Raw genomic sequence first — 23,676 nt, 5'->3', positions numbered from 1 at the left:
ACTTTTTCCCTTTGCTTTCAAAAAGGGGAGGGGGAGATAATTGTACTATGAGAGGCTGACAGCTCACACCCAGAATTACCCATGGCATGTTTTTGTCCCATCACACATGGGGAGATTAACACACAATGCAAGGGGGCAGCAGGAACTGGGGGGATAGGTATGCATGTATTTCTGACAAAGTCAAAGCTGAGTGCCCTAATGGGGATGTACTCCATCAGCTTCATGTGCCAGTGGGGATATGAACTCATGACTTTACAAAATAAAGTGCTAAAAAATCAACCTTAACAAATTTGACCTAATCTCCTAGTGCAGACATACCCTGAAATGTCTTACAGGTACTGGCCTATCACAATCTACTCTTTTAATTTGCCTTGAACAGTTTTCATTATAACAAAAGACTTGAAGCAAGATTTCAGATGTTTTCACCTTACTGCTAGTGTAGTTTTGGCAACGATGTTAATGAAAAATTTGCCAAAGCAAAACTTAAATTTTGTGCATTATTTTATTTATGCTAAAAGATGCTTGAAGTCCATATCACATCTGAAACCGTTTGGAAACTCTAATTGACTTTCCACATTCTCGCTCTGCACAAATTGGATTCTGCATTTCCTACCACTGGGATAAAGAAACTCGAAGGGGTCCGTTTCCTTGTTAATTTCCTCCTGCTCTAGCCCACTGTTGGTGGGGTTGGGTTTCCAGCCCTGCAGTGGAGGTAGCTCTGGCTACGTCTACACGTGCACCCAACTTCGAAATAGCTTATTTCGATGTTGCGACATCGAAATAGGCTATTTCGATGAATAACGTCTACACGTCCTCCAGGGCTGGCAACGTCGATGTTCAACTTCGACGTTGCTCAGCCCAACATCGAAATAGGCACAGCGAGGGAACGTCTACACGCCAAAGTAGCACACATCGAAATAAGGGAGCCAGGCACAGCTGCAGACAGGGTCACGGGGCGGACTCAACAGCAAGTCGCTCCCTTAAAGGGCCCCTCCCAGACACACTTTCATTAAACAGTGCAAGATACACAGAGCCAACAACTAGTTGCAGACCCTGTATATGCAGCACGGACCCCCAGCTGCCGCAGAAGCAGCCAGAAGCCCTGGGCTAAGGGCTGCTGCCCACGGTGACCACAGAGCCCCGCAAGGGCTGGAGAGAGAGTATCTCTCAACCCCCCAGCTGATGGCCGCCATGGAGGACCCCGCTATTTCGATGTTGCGGGACGCGGATCGTCTACACGTCCCTACTTCGATGTTGAACGTCGAAGTAGAGCGCTATTCCCATCCGCTCATGGGGTTAGCGACTTCGACGTCTCGCCGCCTAACGTCGATTTCAACTTCGAAATAGCGCCCAACACGTGTAGACGTGACGGGCGCTATTTCGAAGTTACTGCCGCTACTTCGAAGTAGCGTGCACGTGTAGACGCAGCCTCTGTGATCTGTTGCTATTTTAAGGCTGTGGGGACGGGGGGGATCCCAGTAACTCTGGGCTTTCCTTTCCTGGCGGTGCGAGCTGCTGCCTTCCCCGGTATCTCCAATATGAGAACTGCCCTTCTTCGCCGCTGCCTCCCTGGAGAGTTAACCAGGTGGGAGAAGTTTCGGCTGGGACAGTGTGTAGAGCTGAATGCTGACAGCCATTCAGCCAAACTCTGTAAATCCGGCGTGTGATGGACACCTCTACAAGCCAGGTGCAGCAGCACTCACGTGCCAGCACCTCAGGGTGGGCGAGGGGCTGCCTGGGGCACTGGCCAGAGGTGACAAAGGGGGCGGAGACATTAGCACTTCTCTCTGTGTACGGCCCAGTTCCGCGCCTGCGCTCTGCGCCCTGCGCCAGCCGCGAGCCCCGGCGCTAGGAAAGTGAGCGGCGGCTGGCTGCGCCGTTCATATGGCAACGGAGCGCGAGCTGTGAGCGCGCGGCGGCGGCGAGGGCTCGGACCCCGGGGGCTGCGGCTGCTGTAGCGGCGCCTGGTCTGCTCGGCCGGCACCTGCGCGCTCTGTGGGGGCCGCCGCGGGACGCCTGAGAGCCCGGAGCGCGCCATGGGCTGTACTAGCAGCGCCCAGACCCAGACGCAGGACAGCCAGCGGCCGGCCGCCAAACCCGGCGGCGGCGGCGGCGGCGGCAACGGGCTGCCGAAGTGTGGTGAGCGTGGGGCGGCCGAGCGGGCTGGGCTCCGGTGTGCAGGCGCTGCCCGGACAGCAGGCGTGGGGCAGCTCTGCCGCCCGTTTCCTGGGGGGGCGAGTCTCTGGGAGCCGCTGTTGCTATTATCATTGACCGCTGTTATGACTTTCCTGTACCTTGTCCTGCGCTGGCACAGCCAATCCCAGCCCCCCGCTCCCCTCCCCCAGCCGCTCTGCGGGGTTGGGGGCAAGAGCCGCTCTGGCTGAGCAGGTTCTGCCGCTCACCGAGTTATCCAGAGTTCCAGGCTGCCTGTGCAGCCGAAGGGGTGGTGTGAGACTTGCAGAGCAGATCAGTAGCTGGCGGTGCCTGTCCCCAAAGAGCAGGTTAGGAAGCACCTGCTTGTAAGCGTGGGTGTGAATTCTTCCACTCGAGAAGTGCTGCTGAGAGTGATGGGAATATTCAGGGAGAAGAAAGTTTTGTGTACAAGGGTTCTAGGAGTGCGGTTCAGATAAGTCCTAACACATCAAAGGATGACTACAGACAAGGAAAGGAGAATTGCAGGAACACATCCCTCCACCAAGCCTACTTTCACATTGTAAAAGAAACGCCAGTCTTTGAAGAACTCTTCTTAAACTAGAAAGTCCGCTAGTATCAAATGACTGTACTATTTGTCGTGCATCCCCAAAGTTATTGCAAAGGATGCGTCTACAAGTAGTCTTTCAAACAGGCATCCTAGAAATGTGTCACTATAATTTCTGTTTCAGTTTTAGTTGTCACAGTTTATAAGCAGATCATAAAAAGTGCTGGAACTTAATATATAAAGTCTTAGCCTAAAACTATTACTTTTTTTTTAAATAGACATTTTTCTATTATAAAACTCTGGAGGAGTCATCAGATAAAATCTTCACAACTTCTTTTAGAGAATTAACACAAACTAACTAAAATAAAATAAATAAAATAAAATAACCCAACCTGATCTTACCTGCAAAGTTGTGAAAAGCAATAATATAATAAAGTTATTTTGTAGCAGTTAGTAAACCCACATGTTAGTAGTTGTTCCATATCATAGAGACGTGCTGAGCAATGCATTCTGAACTTCTTCAGGGCTAGACACAAGTCTTTGTCTAGAATTGGATGGTCTATGTGGTTTCTATGAACTTCTTAAAAATTAAATTTTGGCTACATCCATCTACACCACCTAAGACTAGCACTAGAATTTTGGGGAAAACACATTGTACAATAAAATTGTCACAAGCAGCTTGCATAGCTCAACTCTGCAAAGAAGATGACACATATTTACTATTTTAGATGAAACAATAAATGATTGTATTAGACAATGAAATGATTGTCTCATTATAAAACTACTTCTATAACAGTTTAGCATCACTGATCTTAATGTCATCCAAGTATTTTTTATATATATGGTATCTTATGTTCTGCTTTTTCACAAATGTTCCCTGACCACAGTTTTTCCATTGTATAAAAACATGCCTAATTGTGTGCCAGCTGAAGTCACTGGCAAAAGGTGAGCAGAGTTGCATCAAAATTTGAGCCTAATTCTGCATTCTGCTCATGTCACACTAGAAGTTTAAACTTCAATCAAATCAGGGTTGCAGGATCTGGCATAAATATTCCTGGATTTTCAAAAGTGTCTTAAGAGGTACAAATTCCCTTCACTGAAGTGTTACATAAGAAGCCCCTCCACTGTCTAACCCATTGGAGAATACCCCATACCCTGGTCTGATCCTCATAGAGTCACTGCAATGACAGCACAATTCAAATAGTTATATTGTACTAGAGACTCCAGTTGCTAACATGCAAGTTTAACATTCAGGTTCTTTACAAATGACAAGAATCCATTAGAATAAATAATGCAATAATACAGCAAAAAAGTAGAAGCAATAAATGATTCTGATATTTCCCTTGCACTTAGTGAGGGGGATATCTTCAAGCAAGTTAAGGATCCAAGCCTGCAAAAATCTCATTTATGCAGATATGCCTTGCTAACACAGTTCTTTCAGGCCTGATCCTGCTTGAATGAAGTCAGTAAGGCTACGTCTACACTAGAAACATCTGTGTACAGAAGTTACAGTTGGAAGAGATGTTTCGACAAAGCTTCTGTTGACAGGTTGTGTCTGCACATACAAGTAGATCAATCTTTTGATCTGCTCTGTCGACAAAAGGGCCTTCCAGAGCCTCTCCATGGCCTTTTTGTCAACAGTTTCTGTCAACAAAACACATTTTGTGTGTAGATGCTCTGCATGTTTTGTCAAACTCTCTAGAGTAGATGTAGGCTAAGAGTTTTGCCATTGACTTAAATGGGCTATTGTTATTACAAGGAATACTTTCGTGACTTTTAGTAGATCTAAGTGGCTTGGTGCTTTTGAAAATCCCAGGGTAAATACAATACACAAATTGTTGGTATTTTTATTTTCTGAACAGTGTGTGTGTGTGTGTGTGTGTGTGTGTGTGTGTGTGTGTTACATAGAGTCATACTTTTTTCCTTACGCTTTCTTTTGATTCTGAACAATTGATCATTACAATTATGACCATCTATAACAGTATTCAGATTTTTAATTAGCTAATGCAGAGATAATTTTCACACCTTGAAATACACGCTTTTTACATGTATTAAAGGAATTACTGAGTAAAATACTTACTCTTAGTAATCTTATCTGATTGTGAACTTGCCAAGATCCAGCTATCATACAAGTAAAGAATAATTCCATTATTGGTAGCCCATTACTTTAGTTCAGATTATAATTTCCTATGCAAATGAGAGAGCATCCTTAGCAGGTTCTTTCCATGTATTTTGTCAGTTGAGTTTTTTATTTTTGCTATTCTTCTGCCTCTCTTATTTTTCCTTGTACTCCTACTCACTTCAGGCAGGATGCAGGTGACACTTCTTATGGGATTGCCTCACCAGCATGTTCCAGAAGTACTGTTTTCTCCCTGACTGCCTCTCACAGAAGATTCTTTTCCCTTCATGGATCTACCACAATGAATTTATCTCAAAAGCAATCAGACCCAATTACAACTGCTTAATTCTGCTGACAACTCTCATCACTGCAATAATCATTCCACCAGAAAATGCAATTTGTCAGAATCTTGCAGTTACTATATTAATGCATTTCCTCCATGAAGTCCCTAAGGCTTTTTTCATCCTAATATTTTTGTGAGATAGTTGAGTCCAATTTCTTGGCAAATTTAATCATATGATTAAATCTGCTTGGTAGATTGGTATTAAATTGATTAAATTGATTCATTCTGTGGCTTTTTCAACTTTATGACAGAATACCTACACGAATGATGCATAAAAGCAATTTTGTTCTGTTTTTTCCCCCTAAAGTTCATTGGGCTAGCAGACCTGTAGGTTTACTTATTCTGTAATCTAGTCACAGATGAAGGAGCCAGAACTATTTAGTTTATGTTTACCTGTTTGAATTATTCCTTTCATATTGCTAGAGGAGTAAATTTGAAGGAATAGTCTGTTATAAAATGGGCTTTAGTTCAGTGTTTAAAAGATTGTGTACTTTAAGAAGTTATGACAAAGTAAATGCTTTTTCTTGTCAAGTATGGGAAGTACTGTGCTGACAATACTCTGATCTTCACTGAGCTTAGCAGTGATTAGATGGTAGCGTTTAGGCAAGTGTCCCATCCTGCTTTGTTTTCTCCTCAGTATGTTTGGAGTGCATATTACTGCTGCTATTATTAACTGGAACTGTGTGGCTGCATCAAGAAGACAATCAATCAATGGCTAGAGCCCTGTGTGGATAATGTGTATTCACAGCCACATCTCTATCCACAAAAATGAGCCACAGATATCTGCACTGACATCCATGGATGTGGACATAAAGCAGATATTTGCAAGGTTCTAGATACAAATTTTGTATCGGTATCCACCTCCATATCCACAAAAATGAGCTGAAGAGATCTGCATTGACACCTGCAGATGTAGATACCCATGGGCAGGGGTCTGCAATCAAAATAGCGAGAAGAGCCGTTTTTTCAAATCCAGTTACAAAATCAATACTTCAAGAGCCACATTGTGTGTGAATATGAGAGAGTCCTTAATAAATAACATCAACCTGTACTTTTTGTAACCCCTGTTTTAAGAACAGTGCACACAATGATTTGTACCAGTTGGAAGGTTTGTTACTTTCATCCCTGGATTGGAGAGGACAAGGAAATGAGGACAAGGAAAACACTGGACCTGGGGATAGGCTCTTAAGCAGGAAAAAGCAACGTTTGAATCAGCCCTCCACGCCCCCCCATTCCCAGGCTCTGCGCCCTTCAGCCCTCAAGCCTACCGCCCATCTCCAGGCTTTACGCGACTCAGCCCCCAGATCCGCCCCTCCTATCTCCAAGTTTTACCCCCCCCCCCGCATATCGCAAACACATCCTCCATATCCCTCCACTCTGGAGCTGCAGGTTACCAACCCCTGCCCGTGGATATTACTAGATTTGCAGGTCTCCACTAATGGCTAGTAATTCTACTGAATAAGAAAATCTAGCTTGGTGAGTTGCATTTTCAAGTGAAAGACGTAGCACGCCATCTGTAAGCACCATTAGACCCATGTGCCTCTAGTGTTGCCAGCTTTCTAGTTATACAAACACCCAACACCCTGGCTCCACCCTCTGCCCTCCCCCTTCTTTTGAGCTCCCTCTAATCCCCACTCCCTCTGTTGCTCGCTCTTCTCTGTCCTCACTCACATTCAGTGGGGTAGGGGTGGGCGTGAAGGCTCTGGCTTGGGGTGCAGGATGCGGTGTGGGACCAGAAATGAGGGGTTCACAGTGCAGGAGGGAGCTCCAGGCTAGGGCAGGTGTTTGGGGTGTGGGAGGAGGTGAGTGCTCTGGAGGGGGTATGAAATATTTGAGGTGCGGGAGAAGGCTTTGGGCTGGAACAGGGGGTGGGGATGAGGAAGGGGATGTGGGTGCAGGGCAGGCCCAGGATGGCTCTTTACCTCAGGCAGCAGCCAGCATGTCTGGCTTCTAGGCAAAGGGACCAAGGGCCTCTGTGTGCTGCCTGTATCAACAGGCACCACCCCCACAGCTCCATTGACTAGTTCGCAGCCAATGAGAGCTGTGGAGCTGGTGCTTAAGGCAAGGGCAGTGCATGGAGGCCCTGTACCTAGGAGCCAGACATTCTGGCTGTTTCTGGGAGCTGCACAGAGCCAGAGAAGGCAGTGAGCCTGCTGGAACCCAGCTGTGCCAAGGTCTGGACTTTTAGCAGCCTGGTCAGCTGGGCTGACCAGATTAGCCAGGGTGGTTTTTTCCAAGTGGGTGTTCCAGTCGAAAACTAGATGCCAGGCAGCCCTATGTGTGTCCCAGGGTAGCGGGGCCGTCCCTCGGCGTACACAAATATGTGGCTTCATAGGAAGCTTGAAAATTTGAGGCACCAAATGTTCACGTGCCTCTGTGCAGCTGCTTGTACTTGTGTGCCTAAGCTAGGCCCTATCACCTCTGCTGCAGCCTGCCTGGTTCCCCTCTGCCTGCCTCTGCTACGCTATCCTGCCAGCAGCAGCAGCAGCAGAGCTGCCTTCACCCTGCCTCCTCCCTTCCCCCACTGCTGCTCGTGGCCAGCAGTGTTAGTGAGGGCTCCCTGCTGCTAGGGTGGCAAGGGTGGGGGAGAAGAGCCGTCAGCCTCTGTGGCTCTGCTTTGGTCCCAGGGATGTCCTGAGACCTTTGTGGGGTGTGGGTAGGAGGAGTAAGCCCTGGGCACCCTGACAGCCTGTGTTACACAGGGCCCACGAAGTGTAAGAACAGTCCTGCAGGGTAAAATTTAACACTCGGGATACTTGTTTCCACGGTCATTTTCTGAACCTGACTCAGGCAAAACTTAGATATTCAATATGCTTTTCTCATAGAAATGACAGATCTGTTAAAAGAATAGCATTTGCACACGTATACAGACTATTACAGGTCGTAGCTAGAACTGAGTGAATAGGGTTTTTTGATTTTTTTGGGGGGGGGCCAGAGTTGAAATTTGTTTAAAAAAATCTGATTTTGTTCAGGAAAAAGCTGAAAGGTTCTCCTCATCAAAATGAAAGAACTGAAAAAATAATTTTGGGTCAAATAAAATATTTTGTTAAAACCAAAATTATTTTTATGGGTTTTTGGGTGTTTCTGCCCTCTTTTGTTTTCGTTTTAAATTAGCTTAGTTTCAAAATTTAAAAAAGTTAAATGAAAAATTCAAACGTCATTTTCCAAAATGGCCAGACAAAGCACTTATAATTTTTCAAAATATATTTTTAGGGCTGTAAAATAACTTTTAAAATATCATACTTAATCATGAGCATATAAACATAGTTGCCAATAATTGGGGTTTAAACAATAGAATGCCAATTTAAATTTATAATAAATAATTTTGTATATTTTTCTACATTTTCAAATATATTGATTTCAATTACAACACAGAATACAAAGCGTACAGTGGTCACTTAGTGTTATTTTATTGCAAATATTTGCATTTTAAAAAAGACAAAGAGAGGAAATGGTAACAGAGAGCCGTGCTAGTCTATATACTATCAGAACAAAAAAGTAGTCAAATAACACTTTAAAGACTAACAAAATAATTTCTTAGGTGAGCTTTCATGGGACAGACCCACTTCTTCAGATCATAGCCATACCAGAACAGACTCAATATTTAAGGCATAAAGAACCAAAAACAGTAATCAAAGTTGACAAATCAGAAAAAAATTAACAAGGTGAGCAAATCAGAGACCGGGGGGGTGGGGGGGAGGTCAAGAATTAGATTGAGCCAAGTATGCCAAAGAGCCCCTATAACGTCCCAGAAAATTTGCATCCCGGTTCAAACGGCGTGTTAATGTGTCAAATTTGAATATGAAAGAGAATTCAGCAGCTTCTCTTTGTAAAGCAGACTGAAAATTCTTCTTCAATAAGACGCAAACTCTTAAGTCATTAACAGACTTCAAACTCTCTCAGACAAAGAGTTAATGGGCACAAAAGAGACATCGAGCCATTCCTGATCCACAAACCAGTTAGTTTACATTTTAATGAGGTGGGCCATTCTGTTAATGACTTAAGAGTTTGCGTCTTATTGAAGAAGAATTTTCAGTATGCTATAGAAAGAGAAGCTGCTGAACTCTCTCTCATATTCAAATTCGACTCATTAACACACGGTTTGAACCGGGATGCACATTTTCTGGGACGTTATAGGGGCTCTTTGGCATACTTGGCTCAATCTAATTCTTGACTCCCCCCAACCCCCCGCCCCTCTGCTCTCTGATTTGCTCACCTTGTTAATTTTTTTTTCTGATTTGTTAACTTTGATTACTCTTTTTGGTTCTCTGTGCCTTAAATATTGAGTCTGTTCTGGTATGGCTGTGGTCTGAAGAAGTGGGTCTGTCCCACGAAATCTCACCTAAGACATTATTTTGTTAGTCTTTAAAGTGCTACTTGACTGCTTTTTTGTTTTAATAGACATCATAGTATTTTTGAGTAATGACAATTAATGCCATGCACTCTTTTCATTTTATAAGTTTAACTTACAAATTTGGAATTATTTTTTTCTTTTACATAAGTGCACTCAAAACCAAAACAATGTAAAACTTTAGTCAAAGCATAAAGGGGCATACAAATGTTTAGCGTAAGTAGCATGTAAACATCTTGCAATATCAGCTACAGGTTGAAACTCCAAATCTGGGATTCTCTTGTGCAGCAACATCAGACTATGGATCTTCCAGGACCAGAAAGTCGCAGGGCTGGGAGGAGGAGGGACCGGCTAGACCAGTGGCCAGAGCAGCTACAGCTGGGCTGGTGGCAAGGGAGGGCCAGCAGCAGCCATGGAGCCTGGGCCCAGGAGGAGCAGCCAGGGAGCTTCATCCTGGGAAGCTGGCAGCCCAGACCAGGGAGCAATGGCTCACAGCAGTCATTGCCGGGGCTGGGTGGGCTGCTATTGCCTGGTGAATCTGCAGCTGGATGGAAAGCCATGGCCTAGGGAAGTTGCAGCCAGAGCTGGCCAAGAAGCCACAGCCCAGGGAAGTTTTGGCTGGGGCCAGGTGGAAGCTGTGCCCAGGCAAGGTAGAGGCTGGGACTGTGAGCTGACAGCTGGGGAGCCGTGGTCAGGTCCAGGAAATGGCAGCTGGTGGCTGAGCCACAGCTGGGGAGCCTGCGGAGGGGGAAAAGGGGAGAGGCATCCGGAAGCTGCAGGCAACAGCTGTGAGGGGAACCCAGGAGCGTGCCAGCAGGGGAACATTACCTCCCCTGGTCCAGCAAAATTCCTGGTTCAGGACCACTCAGGTCCTGAAGGTGCCAGACCGGGGAGGTTCAACCTGTACCACCATGCTGTGTGCAACCCTGGTTCTCTCAGGGTGAAATTGTATATAAGAAGTGGGCAGTATTATCTGTCATAAATGTAAACAGACTTGACTCTTTTACAGCTTGGCTGAACAAGAAGTAAGTCTAAGTGGACGTGTAGACTCTAAAGTATTGTATTGTTTTACGTAATCGTAACTGGTTTTTAATCTTAATTTGCTTTGTGGCTTTTTTAACTGTGATTAACAGCTCTATTTTTTTCGGCCAAAATTATTAGTTGATTTGGACCTGAATTGGCAGATAGTTTTGGTGCCCTGAAAAATGAGTTTTTCACCCAAATTTACTGTTCACCGAAAGAATTTCATTCAACTCCAGTTGTGACATAAGCACATAAGTGAAATGCTGATCTAGTATTGATCTGTTTTAAGCCTCAAATTAATGTCATGTTTTTGTTTTTATTTTTAATGACAATAAATAAAAACTACCTCAGATGAAAACGCTCCAGTCACAGAGGAAAATGAAACTATACCTGACCAGACAAAGTTGGACCTGATGGAGGAGGTAGATATCACACCTGAGGAGACACAACCCAGTGAGAATCTTCCAGCAGACAAACCAAAAGTTTTGATCCCAGCACCTGAAGAACACGTTAATTCTGACTATAAAAGAGAGGATCTGGACATCATTGGATCAATGGCTGTAGAACCACTGGAGAGCACTGGATCACTGGCAGAACACACTGGGACACCACCTCCCATAGGATCAGTGGAACACACTGAAATACCACCATGTGCAGGACCAGCAGAGGGCATTGTTATACCATTACCTGCAGGACCAGTAGAGGAAAGTGTCCACCCTGTCACAGAAGTCATCAGGAAAATAAAAATCAACAAAGAGGACCAACAAATTGAGGGTAAATATTTATGCTTTTGTAAATTCAGGATTCCAAATTCTGCCTTCAGAGACCTGTACACAAGTCTCATTAACTTCAGTTGACGCTGCACATGAGTATGTGAGGGCAGAATGTAGTCCACCTGTTTTTTACAATGTAGAGAATGAACGAATGGGGTTGGGAAAGCCTCATGTGCAGAAGTCAAAACTGTAATCACCTCTCAGCACTACGAGCTGTTGACTATGCTACTTCTTTTCACTCTTGGTGCTTTCTGGTTAGATAAAACATGCCTTAGACTCCTCATTTAACTACAGAGGTATTTCTTTGTAGAAATATTATTGCTTAATATTCAGAAATGTGATAATATCCATTTTAAAGTACATAGCTGATGTAAATATTGTATTATCCTTGGCGGGGAGTTGGATTTCTGCAAGCTATGGAAAGACATGGAGGGGTGGTGGTGGTGGTGATGTATAGCTTATTTATAAAGCACCTACAGAGTGCTGGATGTCATTATTCTAGAAGCATAAGTAACATGGGAATCAAGCTGACTGCATAGAAACTCCCCTTACTTTGCAGGAGTCAATGGATCTCTTTAAGAGAGGGTAGCAGAAGGCATAGGCTCTCATTTATTATACTGTGGGGTATGTTTCTCCCTGGTGTAATTCTTTTGAAGTTATGCCAGGGATGCATTTGGCCTTATAATGCAGAGTTTCTATTATGATGATGTTCTACTAAATTAAAAAAAAAAAAACAGAGACAAGCTGAGGGGACACTGGGCAGAAAGTCCATCTTACAGGGCCATCTGCCTGACAAGCAGAAAAACACAAAAAACAAGTTAGAAAAGAAGGAACATAAGGTAGCGTTTCGCAAAGAAGAGGGAACCTAGATATCTGGGGCGGAAAATCATGTCAGGGAGTGTAGGTGCCTAACAGAGGCATTTGCGATGCAGTATGCATTGAAGGCCTGGGGAGAGAGGAAGGTGGGGTAAGGTTTTCCAAGACAAATGTAGGGTGGTCCCACTGTTGGCAGGGTGGCCTAGTGGCTAGATCCCTGTGGCAACCTAGGGACCTGCGGTGTAGGACTCCAGCCCACTCACTAGAGTCTGTTGCTTTAGTTTGGGGTGTGACCCCAGGAGTCTAATTTCCCACTCCTTAGAGGGGAGGTTTGCAGGGGTTCTCCCCCTGCAAGCATGGGGAGAGGGTTTGGAGGCTGTCTTCCTGCAGCCACCCCTGGGGCAGCTCCAGCTCAGTCCCTATGAGTGTCTGAGGCGGCACCTGCCTCTTTGCAGGTCAGCCCCAAACAGGGCTAGTTTTCTTCCTTTTATCCTGCCTCCAGGCGTGAAACTGGCTGCAGGTGAAACAGGGTGGGGCTAATTGGGCCAGCCTGCACTGCACTGCCAGGCCATCCTCTCACTCACTTACAAGAATGCTGCTCAGTGAGTCAGAGATTCAAGGGATTGTTTATACATGAGGGCAAAGATTGGGCTTTTCATCACAGATCTGCATAGATAAAATATTGGTATCCACATTGGCATCTGCAAAAACTATGTGGATACTCCCAGATATAAAGCAGATATCTGCAGATTTGCAGGTCTCTGTTTATCACTGGATGAGTGTAAGGGTAGCAGTAAATGTTTAAGGGAAGTAGCTTAAATTAGGGATCAGAAGACTCATAACAGGTGGCAATTACTTATTAAAGAACTGGACACTTGGTGGAGAGATGTTTTCTAGGGGAGCACAAATGGCTTGGTTCTCTACTGGAGGGCTTGCCACAACAGCCTCTTTTACACCACATTCCTGCTGAAGAGGGGAAAAGGTTGCTTCTTCAAGCAGAACTTAGTGGCACATGCAATCACTTTAATATGTAGCATCACCATCCCTAAATGTGTTGGCTCTTCTGAATCTGTGTTACGAACTTGTATACCTCGCATAGGAATATATGAGGAACAGGCCCTGCCTTTTCCACTCTTATGTGTCCTTGTGTGAGAGAATTCACAATCTATTTCTTCAACAGATGGTAATTTATCTCCATGTATGTTAAATTACTAGAATAAAATACTTGTGTTATGTAAAAGTTATATGACTGACTTACTAGTTTGATTACTTTAGTATTCCATTGACTGGCCCTTATTGGCTTACTGGAAAGATATTGAAAATATAACACTGTCCACTAATCCACATAGCATGGGCCCTGTGTTGGGACATCTTTGCAGCCAAAAAACTGATTTCTGAAGGACAGATATGGGGATTACTTTGACCATCTAGTCATTGGTGTTCCCCTTCATCTCAAAGCAGGATTCCTTTTTGATCAAACTCTGTGCACAGTTTTGCTGATAATGTCTGTCTCAAAGTGGTTCTATAGCACGTATTGTTAACCCAGAGGGTTCTTTCTGAGAATTTTGTGATGCTTTTGCTACTCTAATTATCAGCAGTATTTTTTAAAATTTCCTTAATTCACTGTTACTACTGAGGATGACAGTGAAGAAAATAATTAGTTTTATATTTTAACTGGAACAACATGCTACTACATTTTTCTACTTGTGTTGCTGACTTATACATTTATATATTTATGATCATGATAACACTTATATTAAATGTTTACAATAAAATCATAATTATATAAGAGAAAACAGTTTAAATATGAAATTAATCCTCAGGTCAGAGTATTATGACTGATAAATGAAGCAGGAGCATTTTATGAATATGAAACATGCATGTACATCCACAATTGTAAGTTGCATTTGAGCGTCTCTTATCGATTCATTCAGTTATGGACATATTTCTGTGTCTATAAAAGATATTGCAGGGCTGACAAACTCAGATCAGCCATGTAGAAAAAAAAGTTGGGGCACTTAATACAAGTTAAGGGTGTCCTAATTTGATATCCATGGTTACTGTTCCAGGTGAGACGGGAGAAAAAGTGGAAGCTGAGAAGCACAGTGAACTACTAAGTGAGGGTATTGAAACAAAAGAAGAAACAAGAGAAGCTGTGGATGCTACATCAGCACCAGAGAGAGGTATGTTGACAGAGACTTGAAGGACAATAGGTACTATCATTTAAGAGGCAGAAAAGCTGTGCAATGTTAATGAACATATCTTTCATTATCATTGCATTCTCAGTTGCAACTGCTCCCTTCTGATTTTAACACAGATGGCTTTTTTTTTTTTGTGTAGCAGTCAAGTGTAATTTGTACATTCTGCCTGGTCTCATTTATATAATGTTCCTATAACCAGCAAATTATCACCTGTTGGCAAAAATGATAGACTTTCTCTAATCATAGGCCTGGAAAATTAGACATTTAATTAAGAGCATGAATCCCATACTTATTATTTACTAGGCTTATTCTTATGAAGTTTATTATCAGAACTCTGAGATTTCCTTTCCATGATGATCATGCATTTTAGATTATTTTGCTTTTTGTTAGTAGCTGCTGAATTCAGCAACATAACAATAGGATAAGTGCAAATTCCAGAGTCAGTGCAATCTTGGGTAAATAGAAAGCATAGAATATTTAAAAACAAATAAATGAAAACTAATAAATGTAGGGGTATAGGAACATCAGCCCAGAAGAATTTAACTTTATATTCAAATTACGGTAGTCTCCCTGAGTTACACAAGGGTTGCACTCCTGTGCACCCTCACGTAACTCAAATTTCGTGGAAGTTGAGGGGAGCTGGGAGCGAGGCAGCAGGACCCTGCAGAAGCTGGGAGACTGATCAGTGCACCAGCTCTGATCAGTGTCCTGGCTCCCAGAGTGGTGGGGAAGCCAGGGAGAAGCTGTGCTGCTGTGGCTGTCTGTCCCCTGGATTCCCCCAGCTGGGGAGCTGGGGACTGGAGCAAGGAGCTGGTGGAGCAGCTTTGCTCCCCAGCCCCTGGGAACCCCATAATTTTAACTTGTGTTAACGCAAGTTAAGCTCAAGTTGAAATTGTGCACATTGGGAGTTTACTCCTTACATCTTTAACTTCCAGCATTGTGAAGGCACTTCCTCATTGTTGAACAGAAGATCCTATATTAACTTTAATGGAAGCCAGTCACTTAGGCTACGTCTAGATTGCAGGGATTTGTCGGCAGAAGTTTGTGTCAGAAGATACCTTGTGACAAAACTTCTGTTGAAGATTGTGTCCAGGCACCAAGGTGCATTGAAAGAGTGATCTGCTCTGTCAACAGAGTGGCCAGACAGCCCAGATACTCCCTGGGCAAAACCACCACCTGGAACAGCATCAGCCAGGGTTGCTGGTCACCCATTTCTTCTGGGAGCCAGTACCAGAGCCCTGTGGAGATGGATGCTTAAAGGGACCCCTCTGGACAGCTGGCCCCTGACACTGCTGCAGGCTTGCCTACCCCTGCAAGGGACAACAGAGCTCTCCCAGCACCTGCTGTGCTTGCACTGCCTTTGGGGTGACAAAGCCAGTCCCTGAGTGCCATGCCACTGGAGCTGCCCCAGGCTTGTGGTGGCCCCACACTGACATGCTGCAGCTGATGCTGAACTTTCTGACAGCCATCCACCTCTTCCTCACCGAGGGCAAGCCTGAGACCACCTTCAGGGACAGCGCCCTGGTTTCAGGACTCTCACATTGCCCCCAACCCCAGGTGCACAGGCAGCTCTGGAGGCACTACACCAGTTCAGACTGGTGGGACCAGCTGATCCTGGAATAGTGGGATGACCAGCAGTGGCCCCAGGACAACTTTTGCAGGTGGAAGGCCACCTTCCTGGAGTTTTGTGTCTGATTCACCCCTCCCCTCTGGGGATATGACACTCATCTGCAGCCCACCATCCCTGTGGAGAAGCAGGTTGCAATTGCCCTCTGGAAGCTCGCCACCTCTGACAGCTACAGTTTGGTGTGGGGAAGTCCACCATCGGGGCCCTCCTTGTGGAGGTAATGCACTCTTGGGAGTGGTTCCACACAGGGATGAGGGGCGTCCCTTCAAAGGGGGACTTGGGAAACAGGATCAGAGGTGAGAAGAGTGGAGTTGGGGTGAGGGGGAAGAGTGGAGTTGGGGTGAGGGGGAAGCCCTGTTTATGGACAACCATACTGTCCCATCATTTCACAGGCCTGCTGGGGGGTAGCCTCACAAGGGGGGCTCCCGGAGAGCTCAGGTGGGAGGGGACAGGAGGGTGTTGGAGGGGGGCACATTTGTCCTCCACTGGGAGCTAGCAGTTGGGGATGTGCAGATGCCACTCTGCACAATGGTAGATGTGGCCTACCTCTTTTGCCATGGCCAATGAAGCCTTTCATATGCCAGCTGGACTCCAGCCGGGAACATCCACCTGAACCGCACCGGGGTGCAGGCCAATTGCACCTTTGGCCGCCTCAAGGCATGGTTCAGATGCCTGCTCACCCACCTTGATGTCAGGGCAGTGCAACATCCACCAGGTTGTGCCTTTCTTTACTTTCACCCTGACCTGTTCCAGGGTGCAGTAGCAGTGACCATCCTGCTGTAAATGTCTGCATTTCTGCAGTGGGCCTGGGGGAGGTCCTGTAGGGTGTCCTCCACTGCCCATAAGTCCAAGAGGGCCTGTAATTCTGTCCCACTCCAAGAACGGGAATGGCATTTGGACCGCTGGGGAGGGTCCTGGGAGCCCTGAGTCTTCTCCCTTAGGGGTTTGGGGGGCAGGGTCTCTTGCTCCCTCCTTCTCTGCCATGGGGGAACAGAGGCTGGAAGGGTGCGGCTGTGAGGGTGTTGCACACAGTAGCTGGTAGACTTGGTGCTCACATGCTCTCAGCTTCCTGCCATAGGGTTCCCTGGGCTCACTGTGGCTTTAAGAAGGGCAGGAGGCAGGAACCATAGGGTGCTGATTATTGCGGACAAGGTGCCCCCCAAAACGTCCAGATATACGTTTTGTCGACAGATCTTTCTCGACAGCAGCATGCTTCCTCGTGGTGAGCAGGGTATGGCTGCTGACAAAAGCACTGCATTCTGTTGACTTACTGTCAACAGAGTGCGCTTCACAATCTGGATGCTCTGCAGTTTTTGTCAACAAAACAGCCATTTTGTCAACAAAACTCTGCAGTCTAGACATAGCCTGAGGGCCAGATTTATAGAGATATTTAGTTGCCTAAAAGCATAGACAGGCTCCTAATAGGATTTTCTTAAGCACTTATGTGCCTAACTCCCATTGATTTTGGAACTCCCACGATATTCCTGTCTGTATTTTTAGGTGCCTAAATACCTTTAAAATCTGGCTGTTATGATCTGTTCCTGCAAATTCTAACTCAAACAAATAGCTAGTCCTGACCATTCTGATTGAGCTACTCACATGGGTAAGAACTACTTATTTAAGAATTGACCTTAGGAACATAATAGTGAATTTCTCTGAAAGTGGAAATCTGTATGATCAAAAGGAACCAGAGGACTCAGGAATATAAATTAGCATTGGTTCGTGCCTCTATTCTGTATATTTGTGAAACAAAATAAGAGAAAGTCCACTATCTGCTTTTTATAGTTAGCGCCACAGTACAAGCTGCTAAAAAGCGTGCTGCTGCTGCTTTTCTGCACACCTTGGGTTGTCTATATTTCTCTGCATAATTCAGTCTGTCAGCATCACAGTGAAAAAGAAATGCACCATATGCACATTAGGCAATAGATTGCTCTTATTTTAAAGAGGGTGACTCTTGAAGCCTTTATTATATGGCTTTCGACTGTCCATCTGTAGGATATTGCAGGGAGACTCAGTTTCTCTGAAAATTCTGTCACCTTAAATAATGGTTAATGTCAATTCTGGCTTTAAATCTACAGTCAATCATGCAGAATAGCACTAGTCCCACCCTCTCATATTGCTACCAGCTGGTACTCTTGAGCCTTTATAGTGATGTAACAGCAATGAAGGGTCCTGTGGCACCTTATAGACTAACAGAAAAGTTTTGAGCATGAGCTTTCGTGAGCACCGACTCACTTCATCAGATGCTGGTCTTGGAGTGAGTCTGTGCTCACGAAAGCTCATGCTCAAAACTTTTCTGTTAGTCTATAAGGTGCCACAGGACCCTTCATTGCTGTTACAGATCCAGACTAACACAGCTACCCCTCCAATACTTTATAGTGATGATGTCCCAAAATGTATTATCCAGATCCCCCTTCAAGCCAATGGAGAACAGCCTCTGGGCACTGAATAAGATGTCACTCACATCTGCAGTGAGTTCTGGTTCATGCTTTAAGCATTTAAGTTCACTGTGGCAAGCAAACACATTTTGTACATTGCAGTGTTGCAGGATAACAAGAACAGCTTTTCACCAAGAGTGATACATCCTGAAAGGCATGTGGTACAGTAGTTTAAGAAGTTTGGTAAATGCCCACAAATGTTGCTGTAGGTGGGGTAATCAGGTCGGGGACTCCATTGTAGTACGGCGGATTTACTGCCATTCTGTCCTCATGAGTCTTTGGCTCTGTGGAGTGTGCATGTCCAGTGTTATGGAGCCAATAACCTCAGCAGACCTTGCAAGGTTCCCCAAAGACCACAGACCAGATAAGGATTGAAGGTGCCCAGCCAGGGTTTATTGCCAAGCAAGGTACAAATAACAGTTGTCAAGTATAGTATACTGTACTGATACACTGTACAGATGTACCTGCAGCAATGGACTGACTCAGCCAGTGAGAATTCCACTGCCCCCTAAGTCAGAAAAAGACATCACCTTCTATACAGGTACAAACAAAGCACACCTCACTGCTGATGTATCAAGTTACCACCCTCTGACGTTGTCAGGCTACCACCTTCTGACACTACTTAGATACTACCCATTAACCTGTACCTCATGGTTTGGTTAGATCATCTCTATCCATCATGCTGTCATTTTAGACCCTTTCCTGAACGTGGGTCTGTATCTGTAAGGAGAAGGTATCAAGGCCTTTTTTAATGATCTGGTAAGACCTTGTGATTTCAACTTATACCAATTATTGTTCAGTCCTGGGCCAATTACCAATTAGTGTCCTGTACTCTCAGCCGTGTCTGTGTCAAATTCTATTAGCAGAGGCCTGCCTCTTGCTCACAGCTTAGCTTTGAGTCATGTTTTGTCCATTGCTGCTAGGCCTTAGGCTTCACACCAGGCCTGTGCTGTATGGGCTTAGGCCTTCCATCTTATTACAGTTGCTATTTGTTGCAGATTTTAATATGGGAGGCAACTTTCTTTTCACACCTGTGTAATGTGGTATAATACATTGTCAGTTTGTACAGTGTCATAACATGCCAATTCCTTTATTTAAAAAAAAATGCTAGGCAACTGTGGAATCAAACATCGGAACGATATTTGTGGTGACTGATGTAGTCTGGTTAATATGGCATGTGTGTTCAATGACAGCTTTGCTTCTAAAGATCCAAAAATGTTTTCTGCTTCACCTATTTCATCTCTTAAGGGTAAGTTTTTTGACAAAGTGGCCACAATTAGTCTTTCATGCAGTGTGTTTCACCACAGCACTTTTGAGCTTTTGTATAGCCTTGTTGTCATGGTGGACAGCTCAGTGAAGACCTCTGCTCCATGTGCAGCTGTGGTCAAAAAGCAAATAACGTGTTAGGATGCATAAGGAATATGATGGTGAATAGTACAAAAAATACAAGGCCATTATATGAATCAATGGTATGGCTTTAGCTGTAATACTGTATGTGGTACTGTTCACCTCATTTCAACAAGGAGTTTGCAGAATCAGAGAGGATTCAGAGATGGGTGACAAGAATGATTGGGGCATTGAAAAATCTCATATGAAGACAGGGTTGATACTTTGGGATACGAGTAAGAGGGGATGTGATGAAAGTTCATGAAATAATGAATGGCCTAGAAAAGATAGAATGAAAATACCTGTTGTTCTTCTTTCAAAATACAAAAACAAGAGACTATTTAATGAAATTAAAATGTGGGAAATTCCAAACTGCTAAAAGGAAATACTTTGTCATACAATATGTAATTAAACTGTGGGACTCACTAATACAGATCTTTGAGGCCCAGGATTTAGTCAGATTCAGAAAGAGATTGCACATTTATATGCTATTGTAAGCCAGTGTCAGAGACAGGATCTACTGGACTAGGTGAACCTTGAGTCTAATTCCATATGTGAATTCCTGTGTTCTTCTGATAATTTTTAATAATTGCCTTCAGTTCACTGGCCTGACTAGCAACTGGTATACTTCACACATGCCACTGTCCAAAGACACTAGCAACATGAAGTCCCAATATATTATAACAACTTCATGAAAAAACAATGAGAAGTCCTGTGGCACCTTATAGAGTAACAGATTTTTTTGGAGTATAAGCTTTCATGGGGAAAGAGCCGCTGCGCCAGATGCACGAAGTTATATCTTAGAAAGCAAATAGTTTTTTAAAAGGTAAAGATAAATTTTGAGACATAAAATAGCATGATTAGATCACAGTTGATTTGGTACATAAAACCACACCCACACTGATTCCCTCTCAAGCTGCTCATTTGTATCTAGCCCTAGTGTGTTGGTGGTCATCTGCATGGTTTGTCTCAGGCAGTGATCTGAGCTGACCTTTGACATACATCATTTTTTCCCTAATCCCTGCAAGTGGGTGTTTGCTAGTAACAGCAGCAGCGCGACTAAAATATGCAAAGGGGATGGGGAATGAAGACATGGGGATAGAAGAGGTAGGGATTGCTGAGGATGGGTAATGGTTTTCTCAGGCCCTCCTGGAAGATCCTTCCAAACATACTAGCAGAGGGGCAGACTATTCAGGACATAATATTTAAAGGTGCTCTCAAGATGATGATGTCACTTTAAAATATATCTTAATGTTCAGTGCATGAAAATTTAACTTTTTATGTATGTCTTTCAGAGACAACGAATAATGAAGAATGAAGAGTCAGGTCTAAATGGACTGCCTCCTCTTGGTTTTATCAGCTGTTCAAAGGGTTGTTTTAAATGGCTTTTGGGGGGAATATCATGATTTTATAAAAGCTTTTATAGACTTCACTGTGAGTATTAACAAGGGGCCGTAGAAAAAAAATTAAGTATTTTTCCTGAAGTCCAGTTGCCAAGACTTCAGTAAGTAATTGTATGAACTTTTTACCTATCTGCCATAGAGTGCCTTCTATACACTGTTAATAGACTGGAATTGTCATGTAAAGCAGTATAATGGCTCAATTTTCATTTAAGATTTTTCCAGGTTAAAATGTGTAACTTAAAATCAATCAGAGTGATTCTGTTATAACTGGTATAAACTTTTACAGGATGCAAAAGATATCGTGCTACATGTTTTTTCAGTTAGTGCTAGGTTAAGATCAGAAACTTGGATCCAGTCCTGATCCCAAACTTTACACAAGCAAGTAGTTTTAATGAGTGCATGGACTACTCCTATGTATCAAGTTGTTGCCGCGTGCAGATGTAGACAGGATTAGGACCTAGGAGTGCCTCTTTAACAGGACCTGGCTTGATGCAAAAATCAGTTTTTTTTTAAGAAAATAAAGAATATATAGGGTATGACACCCTCTGCTGACAAATGTTTTTTGGTGACTTCAAATTAGGTTACCAATAATATAGGAATAGCATGTACGCTTCGGCTGGGTCTACCCTTGCATTCCTCTTTCGAAAGAGGAATGAAAATAAGGGAAATTGAAAATGCAAAAGAGGCACTGATTTACATATCTCATGCTTTATTTGCATAATCTCTTTTCGAAAGAGATTTTTCAAAAGAAAAAAAGCAGTGTAAATGTGGCTTTTTTGAAAATACACCCCATCTTTGAAAGAACCCTTATTCCTAAAAAAATTAGGAATAAGGGTTCTTTTGAAAACAGGGTTTGTTTTTGAAAGATCCAGGTCTACACTGCCTTTTTGCTTTCAAAGAGATTATGCAAATGAAGCACAAGATATGTAAATCAGTGCCTCATTTGCATTTTTGATTTCCCTTATTTCCATTCATCTTTGAAAAGAGGAATGCAAATGTAGAGACAGACTTGGTAACTATTGCAATGCATTGGAAAACCCCATTTAAATTTTGTAAAATATATTTTATGCTCATAGATTCAGTCCTGACCCATCCAATAAAGTACAAAAGGGACTTAGCTATTGCTAAAACTTAGATGGATGTAAATTATTAATAAAAGTACAATTAGGCACTGCACAGTTTCTAAAAATAAATTATAAACAGCAGAAACTCCCTCCTCTCAAAGTACTTGCATTCTAACTACATTTTCCTAATGGTCTCCTTTTATTTTGAAAGATAACACTATGTGGATTCTTACTTCCTGAGCAACATGCTAAATAGTTCTTCGGAAGCTGAAGTTGAATAATTAAGCCTTTCAACACAAACTTCCTGGCTATGTCTACACTACAGTGATCCATTGACAGAAGTCACTGTCGGAAGAGATCTTCTGACAAAACTTCTGTCAACAGAGTGCAGCCACACACAAAAGTGGATTGAAAAAGTGATCCATTCTGTCACCAGTGTGTGGCTGGACTGCCCGGCCCTCTCTCAACAGAACGGCTGACCAGAAGCACTGCAGACAGGGCTGCTTGGTGACCCAGAAACCCCGTCTGTCGACAGAGGGCCCCCACGGAGCATCCATGTGGCTTTTTTGTCAACAGATTCTAACAAGAAAGGCTTTCTGCCTCATGGTGGCGAGGCAGAAGGTTGTCAACAAAAGTACCGAGTTTTGTCAACATACTGTTGATAAAACATGTTTTGTGCATGGATGGTCCACGAGTTTTGTTGACAAAACTCCCTAGTGTAGACATTGGTCCTGTGTAAAAAAGCCTTGAAATAGGTGTTCTCATGAATGCGATAGGAGATAAATCTGTCTTGATACTGGATAGGAAGAAAGACACTACTGATTACGGCTGGGACTGTTCACAAAACTCTTTGGCATAAGAAATCAGAGGACTGCAGTCAAAGAAGAAAGGTGAGATTTTTTCAGAATGGGTGAACGCTTACTGGCTTCATTTAGGCAGTCTTCACATAAGTGTTAAAGATACCAGCATCTTATAAACTACTCAGACAAAGTGCATTGTGTTTGCACATGTGCTACCAGCTAGCTTTGGTTTGTGTTAAATATGTAGATTTATATCCATTGCATTTTAATTTTCATTTCAGCTTGTATCAGTTGTGCTTACTATGTCATTTCTTAGAGTCTTCTATTTTAATGTTCTGTTCAGACTATTGAAATTTACTGGTTTGATTAAGACCCTTTTTAGAAGTACCCATTATCCTCATTTGCAGCCTGGCTTGCTGTATCAAGTCACAGTTATTTTGGTAGTGTTCTTTGCAATTTATTAGATGAAACAACTGTAATCAGTTACATCTTCTATTTAATATGCTACGATTTTAAAAATGCTGTGGTTTTTGCTAAACACTTAGGCTACGTGTACACTACCCCTATCTCTCAACAGAAGTTACTGTTGGAAGATATCTTCCAACAAAACTTCTGTCAACAGAGTGCAGCCATG

The 23,676-nt window shown here is 43.6% G+C and overlaps 1 protein-coding gene across 2 annotated transcripts; it reads left to right on the top strand.

Annotated features, from left to right (window-relative positions):
- Positions 1–1,908: 1,908 nt before the first annotated feature.
- ERICH5 (glutamate rich 5) lies at positions 1,909–21,823 on the top strand. Of its 2 annotated transcripts, XR_012644372.1 has the most exons (5): positions 1,909–2,139; positions 10,886–11,308; positions 14,193–14,306; positions 19,501–19,638; positions 21,071–21,823. XR_012644372.1 is itself a non-coding variant. In XM_074986888.1 (4 exons), the coding sequence occupies exons 1-4, from the start codon at positions 2,037–2,039 to the stop codon at positions 21,091–21,093; spliced, it is 663 nt and encodes a 220-aa protein (XP_074842989.1). In that variant the 5' UTR covers positions 1,909–2,036; the 3' UTR covers positions 21,094–21,823. The 2 variants fall into 2 exon arrangements, 1 of the variants encoding a protein (XP_074842989.1); XM_074986888.1 differs by lacking the exon at positions 19,501–19,638.
- The last annotated feature ends 1,853 nt before the right edge of the window (positions 21,824–23,676 follow it).

The sequence above is a fragment of the Carettochelys insculpta genome, chromosome 2 (assembly GCF_033958435.1).
Source record: "Carettochelys insculpta isolate YL-2023 chromosome 2, ASM3395843v1, whole genome shotgun sequence".
NCBI lineage: Eukaryota > Metazoa > Chordata > Testudines > Carettochelyidae > Carettochelys > Carettochelys insculpta.
This window is presented reverse-complemented; position numbering and strand designations above follow the sequence as displayed.